At 35.2% G+C, this 14,299-nt stretch overlaps 1 protein-coding gene across 1 annotated transcript in view; it reads left to right on the top strand.

The window, feature by feature from the left end:
- PCDH7 (protocadherin 7) overlaps window positions 1–12,865 on the top strand; it is a 300,985-nt gene extending 288,120 nt beyond the window's left edge. Inside the window, exon 3 of the mRNA XM_086747707.1 lies at window positions 8,498–12,865. Within this exon, the coding sequence (XP_086603833.1) occupies window positions 8,498–8,877 (380 nt within the window). The 3' untranslated portion in view covers window positions 8,878–12,865. The remainder of the gene's footprint in view (window positions 1–8,497) is intronic.
- The last annotated feature ends 1,434 nt before the right edge of the window (window positions 12,866–14,299 follow it).

Below are 14,299 nucleotides of genomic sequence, written 5' to 3'. Positions count from 1 at the left end.
ACAGTGGGTGGTTCTTCATTCTCCCAGTCCCTGCTTTGTCTTCTCTTACTTGAGTGATATGGCTAGAGCCCTTGCCCATGAAGAATGAGACAAAACAGTCTTTAATTCAGTTGTGAAATACTGATGATTCCTTCAAGATCATAGATGCAATACTACAGAGCTGCTACAATCATTAATTTAGGTAGGAAACATTTTATGGAGCTATTCTGTAATTAGAGGAACAGTTAAAGACTATTGTACCTTAACCTGCTAGAGGCAACTATGGAATCTAAGCCAGTAATTTGATTGCTTGGGTAGTATTTCTTGTGATATGTCTGAATCATGTTAAATAGCTGTATAGTCTGGTACAGTTTGTTTAATTAAACAAAGGAAATCAAAACAAAGTCAAAATCCTATACATTCTTTATCTTATTTGGCTCTGTTCCTCCCTAAAAGAGAGGCAGGTATTATGTAAGTATAAACAAATCCAAAATGTCATATAAAAAGTAAAAATTGTTGAAATATTCTGCTTTACAGAGTCTCTGTTACACCAGTTTCAGCTTTAACAGACTTCAGAGACATTATATTTGTTTTGCACCACTATGGGTAGTAGTATTCAATCTTTAACTTTCTGATGAAACTATAAAATGGAATGGATGTGCTGGGACTCAGGCAAGAAGACTTGATAAATGTTAGGTTATCATGTTGGAACTTGAGAGTGGGTTTTTTTTTTTAATGTTACTGGCTTTTTATTTCTTATTCCTTTGAATAACATCTGTCTTAAATGGTCTGACTGTTTTGTTGGTTTTTTTTTTTTTGTTAGTAGTTCTATTAACATAAAATTTTGAGGAGGATGTAATTCTGAAATGGACTTTTAGCTGAACCTAAGCCGAACTTCTAAGGTTGATTTGTCAAATAAATCAAGAATATTAATCCAGAAACAGTTAAGGATGGGATTGAGGCCAAAGTATATAAATGTGGTAATTATATTAACAAAATTGCAGAGCTGAAGGAAACCTTTGGAGGTCACTTAGGGCATCCTTGCTTTCCTAAGGTAGGATTAGCCACATATGTGTTACCCTTGGGAGAAGTTTTTCTAACTTCATAAAACCCTTCCAGTGGTGGAGACTCTATAACGTTCCATCACTACATTTATCCTGAAAGATTTTTTTTTGGCTTTCTAAGCTTATTTTTCATTGTTGTAATCAAGCCATTATGTTTGGTCCTTTCCACTATGGGCATGCAAAATAAGATTGTTCCCACTCTTGCTTTACTATAGCCTTTTGGGTACACAAAAAGTGCTGTTTTCTCCCTCAGCTGCCTTCTCTTCTGGTTAACTCACTTTCATTCATCTAGCACAAGCTTTTTATAAATGTTAAAGAATTAGTTACCTATTTCTCTTTTCTTATTCTCATTTTTTAAATTTTTTTTATTAGTTTTAGTGATAGAGGACTATATAGCATCTCATATTTGCTTTGAAAATTCCACTCTATTCTCTTTTGAAACCAGCTAAGTACTTAGACTTTTGACATGCTACAACAGTGAGTCTTGCAGTTCTTAGGAATTGTTTAAGGGATACTTTTATTTTACCATTTTTCAAGTAAAGTATTGAAATTTTTCATTTTCATTCTATGTTCCCTTTTTTTTTGTAACAAAAGAATAAAAAGATTCAGAATTCATTATTTTATATCCTTCTATCATACCTCCTTTCACAGTATTAATCATTCAATCAATGTACATGTAAACCTTTCTGTACTCTGTAGTATTTTCTTAAGCACTGAAAAGAATTTCAGAATTTAGCATGATATACATGAAATTATTCTAATGCAAAAGCAATTAATATATTCATTACTTCAGTGCAGTTGGCGTATCTCAAACAGTGGATTTGTGTTTGACTTTATTCAGTAAGACTGTTTTAGAGATGGCATGCACTATCTCTGCAGTACACAATAATACCACATTCAGAATGACAGCGGTCTAAGCCTTGAGGCACTAAATGCTTCTTGAGATATGTTCAATTGCTGTTTAACTGTATTTAGCCTAAGGTGCAGAGAAAGAAGTTGCTGATGCCTTCAAACATGTTTAAGTATTTTAATAGTGTCTTGGCATCTCAGAATATGCCACAGCACTAACTGGGGTGCAGTTCCTGAATTACTGCAATTAAGAGGCAGGAATTTCAAAGATAGTACTGCTGTAGCTGTGTATCACTATAGCTTAGCTTTTTTTTTTCCCCCTTAAACAGTGATTTCCTACAATATGTACCCTCTCAGATGTTTTCTGCATTATTGTTCTCTGATCATTTAGTCAATACTTGAGCTTTAAGAGCTCTATTATGTCTCCAATCACATAGCTCATAAAACCAACAAACAGGTAGTATAAAAGCTATGTAAATGGACTCCTATTTAATTACACAGTTTTACTGGTGTTTCACTTGAATTTTGGAAGGTCCTCCAAATTTATTTGTGTGTAGGGTGCAGGACAAGGTGGGATGAAAAGTGGCTTATCCAAGCCACAGTCTCTATCAGTACTATATGTTAGTTGCTATTCATTTTTATTTTCTCACAGTAGTCTGGAACTACTGCATAGGCATCCTTTACACAACTTCAATAACTGGAAACATGTAGGGATATTATGAGTCCATCAATGGGAAAAGGCAGTAAAATCTGCATGTAGTTGTTGATTTGTCATAGACACTATTCATAACTTATCTGCCAATGACTCCTCAGATCCTGTGGACCAAGCTGCATGGTTTACAGAAGTACTGTTGCACTGCTGTAGTACTGTGTGTCTATTGTGGTCATGTACTCCTCCAAAAAAAAGGTCTACACCTAGGAATGCTTTCTAGTCACAGAGTTCTTTCTGGCAGAGTTCAAGTTATTGTATCTAGATAGGGTGTCAATATCGCTATGGAGGGTTTTATGTCTCCAGAGACAACAAGTGGAACGGAAGTCTTGACTACTTAAGCACATCTAAAGTCCGTCATTACCATAGAATTTGTGTGTGGTTTACAAAAGACAAGAAAATGAAAATCTCCTTGCATTTTTCTTCAAAAGTGTTTGTGTGCTAGGAACATGTCATGACTAATTGATAATGTTGAGTTTGTGTAAAAAATATTGTACCAGAATGTTGTTTAAAAATATGCAGTGCGTAGCAGAGACAGAGTAAGTGTGTATCCTTGATTATATTTCTGCAATATGTGAGCACAAAAAAGCATAACTTGTAACATTTATTTGTTGACTACTGTGTTCATAGTACTTTTTCTGTACTTTAAATATATTTATTTTCTTGGTAAGGAATGGGAGGAAAGAAATGAATTAAAAACTTTTGGGTATAATATTTTGGTTAATTGTTTTTGGCTTAAAATTGGATATAGAGCAACATATTTCCCCTCTCCACACTGCCATGATAGGTGCCTTCCTTTTTTGAGAACAAGTAATCTTTTTAGCCCTGAAGCAAGCCAGCTACAATCAAAAGAAGCATGAGCATACATATAAATAACAGCATTAATTTGCATGCTTTCATACAAATTTTTTATGGGAAACATAAGCTATCACTGTCTCAGACAAGAGTGATAAATGTTTAAAGATTTGTTGGATTAATGATAGCTATAATTTTTCGAAAATTAACTTTTGTCGGCTAACTCTGGAAATTAGTGGTGGAAGCTTATATTGGATGCAATGACAAAGCAGATTGTGAGACTTTGTAAATTAGTCCTCTATTTTTTTTTTTTTTAAACTGAAGTCTGAGTAGTTGCAAATCAAATCTGATTTACAAATATTCACTTTTTAAGTCTCCATTTACATGTATAACTAAAAACTTGTCTGAATATCTGCATTTTAGGGACTGGGTTTACAACGGCTTTGTAAATGGTCAAACAATACTTATTTCTGATGTAGAGACACCATAAGACAGTATGTTTGAAATTCACTTAGTTGACAGCTTCCATTGTAACTCTGAAGATAATTTCATGAAAATAAAAGCTTAAATTTGAGTAATCTATGTATAAACTGTTAAAATCTAACCCCAAATCTACAAATTTCTGTATGACAAGAAATATCATCCCTCTAGGTTTGCTTTCTCACTAATTAGCATTGTGATTTTTTTTTTCATAATTGGCATTTTAAGCACTTATTTGAGTCAGTTTCCAGATATGTAACCCTGGTAGAAATCTGTTGTATTCTTCCTTGATCATTTGCCAACTATGCTGACAAATTCTTTGCTGTGTCATATTCTATTAGGCTTGTCAGCTAGCAGTGTGATCAGTACTAAAGCGTTTAACTTTTAAACTGGGAAGTACTTAAAAAAGAATGTCACTTAGAGAAAGATATATTTGGATGTAAATTATACTAAAGGACAAGAGTAATTTTGTTTTTCTTTTTCCAAGTTTGGAGATTGTTCACAACTCCATGGGCTAGACAATGTAAAAAGAAGAACATAAAGTCACTACTCTGCAAAAGAGGGTCTCTTTGTTAAGGGAATTAGCAAAAATACATTTTGTTAATTTGTAGGTAAAGCACTGTGGCAGTTTATTAGAAATGAAGGTTAAATCTCTGTTATCTACTACAGTGTATATAAAGTACCCAAGTTGTCCTTAACTGCCTAGTTTAGGTACTGGTAATAGTTTAGTTCTGACAGGACTGGGTGTTTTACCTGTCTTCTGGTACATCATACACAAAAAGTTCCCTCTTCCCTGCATGGCCTCCTCCCCCAGCCAAATGGTGAAGTGATGTCCATCTTTTAAATAGAAAAGCAGTTAAATACAACAGATTTCAAAACATGTTAGATTAAATGTATGCTTAAATGCTCTCCTGATTCGAGCTCTTAGAAGAGATGCAAGAAAGAAATGGAGTAGAAGGCTACATTAAATGTATGTGCCAAATACTAATTGAAGGGTGTTTTAGATGAAAATATATCACACCAAGTCTGACAGCCTGAGGCAGGTAAGGCAGCTGCTGTTGCTTCATGTCCCCAACTCCAACCAGTAGCAAAGATGAAGATGTATTCCTAGTTGGCACACACACAGACCATACATATACACCAAACATATACACAGTTGGGCCACCCAAGTCACAGACACTCAGAGCACGCACCCAAACACAAACAGTACCAGTGGCCTCATTCTGCTCCCTTCTCTAGCTGGGCAGGATGGAAGTCCACTAGTGAGACTGGGCATGCACATATGTATACATGCCTATGCACACATACCCAGGAAAGAGTTAGAAATGATTTTAATAAGAAGATAGGACAGACGATCCAGGGCACAACCAGACAAGCTTATTAGCGAGCAGACTATTTACATGTGACTAGCCCTTTTATCCCCTTATCCCTCTATTTTCCCACTTTCCTTCCTCCCAAAATCACCTAAAACTCTTCCTTGTCCTCCCTTTGGCTTCTCCGCTAAATATCACATAAGTCCTGTGCTATCCCAAACTTCTTTTCCCCCATATCCCATAAATTGTCCTACATACCCAGGCAACAATACCCCTGTCAGGAAGAAATGTGAGCTGGAAAGCAGCTGCCAGTGACTTATGGTGATGGGTTTCACACCTGGGCAATGGGACTGACAAGAAGGTTGTTGTTCCTCCTAAGTCCTTGACTTGTGTTCCTACCTGCCGCTGTACACCCCTGTGCTCCTCTGGGCGTGGGTCGATGGGCCTTTGATGGGCTGATGGCTCCTGTGATGGGCCTGGGAGTAGCCTGTCACGGTATTATTTGGGTTAGTATTATCCTTCCAGTGTCTCTCTGAGCTTTTCTGCGGGTGTGAAAATGAGGTTTATCACATAATCCAACAGAGTGAGTCAGCCACATGCTGACTTAGAGGTTGTTGCTTCGTAGAACAGCACTATAAGGCTGAACTGAACAGCAAGTCCTCAAACTTTATAAAAAGGGATTCCAATATTTGTCCAGAAGTAAGTAGGGGATGCACTACAATGCAAAATGGTAATTTTTCAAGTGCATGATTTAAGGGTCATTAGCAAGGGAAGGATTTTTATCAACCCAAGAATTGCTGGCTCAAGACTTTTTTTGCACCAAAAAGAAACCATCAGATATAATGAGACATTAATTGTTTCAGTCTGGGGAGAAAACCTCAAGCAACAACAACAAAACTATTTTCCATAAACACAAATGTCTGTATTTTAAATATAAGTCAGACATATTGCCTTGATTAGCATTTGCTAATATTCTACCAGAGTAATAACTGAAATACTAGTAGCAAGCATAGTATTTAATGGTCACTCTTTGTAAATAAGGCAATGTTTGAAGAGTTTATTGAAATTTTAGAAGGGAAGGCTATTTATCCTATTGTAAAAATATGAAGAGGATTTTTTTTTTTTGTTTAAAAATCAAAGCACATCAGATGCACTTCAGCAGTTAATTATGCCTCTTCACTTTAGGTAGTGCCAGAATAATATGAGATTTAGCTGACAAATAGAGAATTTTCCTGTTACGGTCCCCATTTCCTGTCTACATCTCCAGAAAACAGTCATCTGAAAATTGATAGGCTGGTAACTCTCCATTGCCTTTCTATTCTTAATTGAAAAAAAAATGTGAGAATAATGACTGAGTCTAAGTGCAAAAGCCTTAAAACCAGGGAAAAAAATCCAAACAAACAAACCAAAAAAACCCTCAGTTCCTTCCTCCCAGCCTTATACATTTCAGCTACAGTTTCTCAGTTATCTAAATATCAGCACTGTTTTCCTCATTAAAATCAGTGATATATTGAAGTATGAAATATTATACAGTATGTTTACATAGAATACATACAGTATATTCTATTAAAATGTTGACAAATGTTAACAGTAAATAAAATGCATAATCTTTACAATATAACAACAAATTACTAATTAAATTAATTTTTAAATGCATGGAAAAAATCAAGATAGGATGAACATAAATCTGACTTTCAAGAGCTTTTACAATTTTTTTTTTTCATTTTACAGTATCAGGATTAAATCTGCAAATGCTGAAATGAAATATACTTGCTCTGCAAGGATCTGTTGTAAATATTTTAAATTAAAACCATTTATTTTGGAAATGGTAAAGGATTTTTGGTTACTTTTTAAAAAATCTCAGCAGGGGTCTTTTTGGTGAATTTATAAAAATTTCATAGTTGGAATTGTCACTGTTTAAGAAGGTCATCTGACAGTCAGACTCGAAGAAAAAATAGGCAAAAAAGAAGTAACAAAATGAAGGCTGAATAGGCCTTTGAAAGATATTTTATAAGGCATAGGTTTTTACTGATAAAATTAGTGTTCACATTAATTTAGGGAAGGTAGAAAGTTGCATTGGCCCATATGAAGTACCTGATTGTGTTTCCATGTTGAAGCTTCTTGCTCCTTTTCAAGATAATAAATTTTTTAATTAAAAAAACCTAAAAGGTTCATCAAATAAGTCATATCATATGAAAGTCACAACAAATAAACAAAAAAAAAAGTATTTGTTGATTTTTGTTTTGTCAACTGTAATTATTTGAATATCATGTTGTCTTTGTATGCAGCTCTAGTTATTACTTGTAGACCATAAAGTACAGTGTAACCGAATAAAAGCAAGGTTTCAGAATCTTACCCAGTGCTTAAAACAGTTGAAGTATCTTTCTAATTCTATTGTAATGAAAGTATTAAAATATTAATATTAAAAACCACCTGTGTTTTTATCAGGTAGGAGTCAATCCTGCAGTCCCCTGAATTTTGCTAGTTTTCAGTGAAAGCTCTTCCAAGTACAGTAGCTAGAAAGCTTAGACGCAATGATCTGGAACGGGACACCTTCTAACACAACAAGCCGCATGTAAAAAGTCAGTGCATCTATTTAGGCAGCACTGAGATTCTTCCTGTCCCTCCACACACACATACAACACTCTGAATAGCTTTATCTGTACGTGTTAGATTACATTTATAACCAAAAGCAGGTTTTTGTATGTTCCTACTAATCATAAATTGAACAATTCATGTAACATACTCTGTACCAACAATAAATGCCCAGTCCTGAGAAATACAAGCAGAGGTTTACATGATGTGCAAATTCAGTGACATTGTCAAAAACAGAGCTGCTCACTTGCGAGGAGCTAAGCATGTTCATAAATATTTGCAGGGTAGGGAGCCTCAGGTTCCTTTCAAGTAAAGTCAAAGCATTCTTGACAAAAAAAAAAAAAAAATCAAAGAAAGGTATTTTTAATAATATCAAGAAAATTGGCAGCATGGAGTTAAGTGCTTGGTTGACTCTTTCAGACATGAAAATTCATTCAGTATCTAACTCCAAATGCTTTTGAGATTGATTTACAAGCACAGGAAGTGAGTTAATAGTCTTATTTCTCAATTCTTGAGGTTGAGGATAACTGTACAGATATGCTTGTTGCCTATGGGCACACACAATTTAGGAAAAAACCTATTACTGAGAAACTTATTGCAACATTTTTATCAAGACCTTTAAAAATACCTTTTGTGAATTTAATGATTCTCAGTTTCACTGGAAGTCATTGCAATATTATGCATTTGTAAAGACAACTCTATTTTACTTTCAGATTCAAGGCCTCTACCAGATGTAGCCCTGACAGGGAAGTGTACCCGAGAGTGTGACGAATATGGCCACTCGGACTCCTGCTGGATGCCAGTTCGCACTTCTCCTGAAAGAAAGCAGAAGAGCCAGCCAAAACTCTCCACTTTCATGCCTGTTGATGAACGAGGCAGTCAGGAAAAGCTGGCCAATGGAGAAGCCTCCCTCATGGGCGATCGCAACAGAAACCTCCTTAACAAAAAGTTGACCTCATCCTATGAGACCTTCAGCGCAGCTAGTTTCAGCAAAAATGAAGAAGGCAATCCAGAGGATATCCCTCTTACACAGACAGGGGAATACAAGCCATCTCCTGTCAATACTCTAACTAGAAGAGAAGTTTACCTGTAGGCTAAAATTCACAGCAGCGAAGTTCTTTCATATTATAAGAAAGAAAAGGGGCAAGAGTCTTAAAGTCAAAACAATTTTAACAAACAAATAAGAAACAAAAAGAGGGGGCCACCAAAGAGACAAAAGATCTGCCTGCCACTTCTGCCTCCATAGCAGGCATTTAATTATACTGTCTGCCTGACTATAATGTACAATGTAGAAAACATTACTTGCATGTCTAATTCCCCCTCACTGATTTTTATTTTCCTAAATATATGGTTGCAAATTCCTCCCATAGTAATGAGCTTGATTAAAAAGGACACAACACACCGTTGTTTCCCCTCTGCAGAAGCATGAGTTAAGCCGCTCATTTTGTTTGATTGTCATCTGGCTTGTTGAGGATAACAGGTCAGGGAAAATGTATTCAAAACATATCATCTGAATATTGCTGATCCCCACCAGAGACAATCCTTCAGAAACCATACAGATGTAGAGAAAAAATATAAAGGAATAATCATTAATAGGCACTTTGTGAAGACCACAGCTTTAATATCCTCACCTCTCATCCGAGGCTGGAAACAACAGAAATACGTTCAGCCTGAGACTGCAGTCAAAAACATTACATACTTTCCCATGAGTCATGAACCCTGGTTCTGTTTTAACCATAGAACAAACGTGTCCTTGCTATGTCCCTTTCTCTCCTTCTCTCTCATTCTCTGTAATGATTACTTCAACGTAAACACAATTAGTAACACATATACCGTAGGATAGTAATGACAAACTGTTGAAATCATTATTTTGGGCAAGACTAACATCTAGCTGGGAAGATGGTAATAACAAAAAGGCCAAAGACCACAAAATGGATCAGGGGAACTGCTGAGTATTGGGGCTTGGCTTAGAAAACTAATATATTCATGAACACACACATGTACTCATAACTCACCCTTAGTTACATTTTGCACAGCAGCACAGATCGCAAGCCCAGATGACACATTTTTTTTTTTCCCAGAGCGATTCATTTGAATGCCCAAAGGAACTAATGTGGGGTTTTTTGTAATGACATGATATGTTGTAGCAGAGACTGCATATGATATGCTGTATACGCCAGTTCCAGGGAATTTTTAAGATCAAAATTAAAAACAAATAGTAGTAATAGAAGGCTATGTTAATGGGTGAGATGAAAAGGGTGCACAATGGGATGATGCAGTGACAAGAGAATATTACAAGTCAAACACAACACCTACTTTTCAGAGTGTGAGGAATGATTGCTAAATCTTTTGTCATCAGTGTTGCAGGTTACAAATTGCTTCAACTATGTCAAATATATAATACAGGTTTTCTTGAAACACAAGTGCATTAAAACCAAGAGAAGTGCAATACTAAATGATGTCAAGACTTGGAACATTTAGGCTAGGTAGAAAATGGTCTGATAAACAGTGGTATGATACTCATCTAGCAGGTCAAGATGAGTCAAAAGGAGTTCAAGCTATGGTGATATGCAAGAGCTCTGGGCTGTAACCATTCTCATGGTGAGCGCTTCTTGAAAGGAAAGGAAATGAAGCAGGTTTTTGTGCAATAAAAGCAACAAAATGTGCAGAACTTCAACCAGTTGCTTTGTAGCTGATGCTGTAGTAATGATCACAGACTGAGCTCAGATAATCGGATGAAAGCGACAATCGAACAACACAGCAAAGACAGCTTGAAAAGGGGGAAAGCATTCAAATCCCTGGCTGTTTAACCTGGCATTAAGGCATGGCTAGATGGTTCTCTAGTATACTGTAGTCACAAAGTAGCCTTGGGTAGTTTCTTGCTTTGAAGAACTGCGTAGAGATAACCTTAAACAGCGTAAAGTAGAGGTTGGTAAATCAGTACAACTCATCACTTTTATCTTTGAATTCACTTTTGCATATAGTGGGTTGTGCCATTATTGGCCATTTCATTCTCTTCTCTTGAGTTTAGTTTCTTCAAGTAACATTAGTTTGTGTATAGCAGTTATGACGAATGGGTACATTTTAGAAAGAAAATATTAAAATCAAAGATTAATAATGGCTGAACATTTTTATGTTTAATTATTTAAGTAATATGGGGAGATGCAAACTAGTACTTTGTTATGAGACTGCATACAGCAGTTACTGCTTTGTATAATCTGTAAGTACTTGTTTAAAAATGCTTCTAAAAATGCTTGTGTAAAATATACACATTTTTCTTGCACGTTTCAACAGAATACACAATTGCATAACACAAATGTTCAACAGAATTTGCTTTAATAAGATTTTGTTTAGTATTACACACACACACACACACAAATTAAATTAGATAGCTGGATTCCATATATTCTTAGACCCTTTTTCTACAAGGCTAATAATACAGGTCACAGAAGACCTTCAGATTAAATGGATCAGACATCACTCACCAATTTTTGCACCACATAAGACAGTCATTAAATACTTTACTTGTGTGCATCTCCTTAGAGCTAAAATGAGTGTGAAAGAATTTTTTAAAAATTCTGTCTATTGTAAGTATTCACAGTAATTCTAGTGGAACTAGCCACTATTAATATTCTGATTACTCTTCTGACCTGGCATGACACACAAATATATTTTGTGTTTGTTTTTTTCCTCTTTATTTGAAGTAGGTTAAATCTGGTGCGACTCCATAAATAGAGTGCTTTTGTATAAAAATAAACCATTAAAGCTATAAAAATTAATTAGGGTGAATGCAAAATATGCAACTGTGCCTTTTATACCTATTATTATGGTAAAGTGGTAGTTGGGTTTGGACACTGAGGGATAAGGGGCTATTCTCAACTTTTCTGAACCTGTATATTTACCTGTGTTTATTTTCTGAGAAATTATAAATAATATATTTAAAAAAAAAAGCCTTTTGCCAAACTCAGTTAATGGACCAGTCTTAAGCGTTAATAACACAAAGTTGTGGTTTAAGTAGATCTTGAGGATTTTTTTATTACTATTTGTGTGGAGTTTGGGGTTATTTTCATTTGTTTTTAATTCTGCTGCCTGGAAAATGATGATCAGTTTATATTATAGTTATTTAGCAAAGTGTCACCAGTTCATATTGCCAGGAAAATTGACAATTAATTTTTTAAATTGCTTTTAGCCATCATCACATTTCAGTTGTACAGTGTAGAAATAATCTTTTTATTTCCTTCCATGGGAAACTAAAATGAGCTTTGCATGTATTTTACATTAGGATACTTTTATAGATTGATGCGTTGATGTATAACTTTATATGTATTAGATAATTCAATAGCTTTGGTCTAAAATCTAATGCTCATTCTGGATCTCAGATCCACTATGTTAATTCAATATGGTTTCTGACTGGCCTGCTGCCTGAGTTTCAGGAAAAAAAAAGTTAAACATTATTTTTATGCAGGGGAAGAACTCAAATGAGATTGAAATGATTGGCTGAAGGCTACCCTAGGAAGTTGTCAAGCAGGAAAAAAAAGAATACGGATAAAGACCTTGCCATAAATCCAGCCATTACAAAATACTTGTAAGGAACTTGAACAACAAAATATTTTTCCTTTTGTTTCGTTGGTGATAAATATACAGTGTTTCCTTAAGGAATGAAGCAGATGGAATAGCAATAGAAATGAAAGTCCATCTGTTAAGATGTATTGCTGACTGAAGACCATAAACACAAGGAAGAAGACAACATTCACCAGCTACCTGGGGTATGCTTTCAGACAACTTTTTCCTAAATTTTAAAGCACTTGCATTCGGTGTGGTACGATCTGTTTGTAATATTAATCATTGACTATTGTTCTGCAACTTGGATGTTGATAGTGAAGCAGAGAAAAAATTATCATTGTTTATTATGAGTCACTATGCACGCAACTATGCTAAACATGGCAAAAATGTATTAAACGCTAGTCCACCTCTATTTATGAAATATTTACATAATTTAATTTGCTTTTGTACAGTTTTATGTAAATAAATTGCTTGTCATTTTTGTCTCTGCAAATTAAAATATAACATGTTCAACTGGTTTCCCATTTGCCAGTGTACTTTCTCTGACAGGCTATTCCACTTTTACTGGATTAAACCACACGCTAGTTTGCATATTTAACCTATATTTTGCATGATAATGATGAAACTGCCTTTGCAACTGGCCACATCTGCAGCTGCTGTTGTAGCTGAGGTTTTACTTGTCTACAGAGTGTAACTATTGTCACTCAGGACAGCATATATCAATTTTTACAGTAGAAATAAAATACTTTTAATGATAGTAGTTGTTTCTTATTACTGTTCAAAAGGCCTCTAATTAAGGTATGTTTAAAACCTTCGTATTAAGGGGAATAACAAGTCTTAAGTAAAAGCTCAGGTATTTCCATTATGGATTGGCAATTTTCATATTATCAACAAGGTTGCTATTTTTTTCCATGAAGTTTAGACATATTAACAAATTCTAAAATGTCAGTGAAGCATCTATGCTGAAAAGAACAACACAATTAATGCAGCATTTGAGAGCAAAATGTGAAACAAAAACCTCCAGTTCTTTCTAGCTGTGAATCAAATTATCCATCTCAGCACAACTACAGATCAAGAACAAACCCTCCTCAAGAAGGATCATCTAAGAAGCAGAGTTTATTCCTTAGCTGTCTGGATCACACACTGCTTTTTTTTTTGTTTGTTTTAAAAAAGCAGGTTCCAAAACAGCCATTAAATTGAGATTTGAATCAGTTGTAATACGTGAAAAGTATGTTTGTGGGGAGAGGGATCAAAGGTTAAAAATCACCACCTCCCCCCTCTGTTGTTTTCTACAAAATACAGTATTGCTACAGAGACCTTGCAAATCATTGTGTACAATTTCCCACTGAACACGACAGAAAGTAACTGTTTCTATCTTTATATCTTAGTTACAGATTAGGCTTTGATTTCTGTGAATACAGGCTGGCTGGAACTTTTTTTTTTTTTAAATAAACTTTACATTGCAAATTTATTTCTCTGACTGTGCTTTCAGTTAACATTGCCTGGTCTTCTCTAATGAACACGTCAAGGAAGATTCTTCCTTCCATAAGTAGAGGTCTGAATCTGCATGCCTGTGGAGAGAATTCAATACACCAACTGACCCCAGATCTCCCATATCACACTCGAATAAGCTACCTCTCAACCTTTTTCAGCAGTAGCAGTGTTTTAATGAGTAACTTCAATCAAGCTTTCATGTTTATTTTATACTAGATGTAGTATGCAAGGCATGACCTTATGTTTGTTTATTTTGTCTTTTATCTGCATTCTTCTTGTTTACCAACTGCATCCAGGAAGGTGATTACAGGAAGATAAAATAAATTTCCTGAACCAGACAGAGTGGTAAGCGAGGATAATATAAACTGACAAAAGCTAACAATTTATGCTCCCCTTTAACCCTGGCTTCATTTCTCCCTCCTACACTGCAGTAAAATGTAAATCTTACACAGAGACTG

The sequence above is a fragment of the Chlamydotis macqueenii genome, chromosome 4 (assembly GCF_036417535.1).
Source record: "Chlamydotis macqueenii isolate bChlMac1 chromosome 4, bChlMac1.mat, whole genome shotgun sequence".
In the NCBI taxonomy this organism is placed as follows: domain Eukaryota; kingdom Metazoa; phylum Chordata; class Aves; order Otidiformes; family Otididae; genus Chlamydotis; species Chlamydotis macqueenii.
Note: the sequence above shows the minus strand (reverse complement) of the source record. Positions and strands in the feature narration are given on the sequence as shown.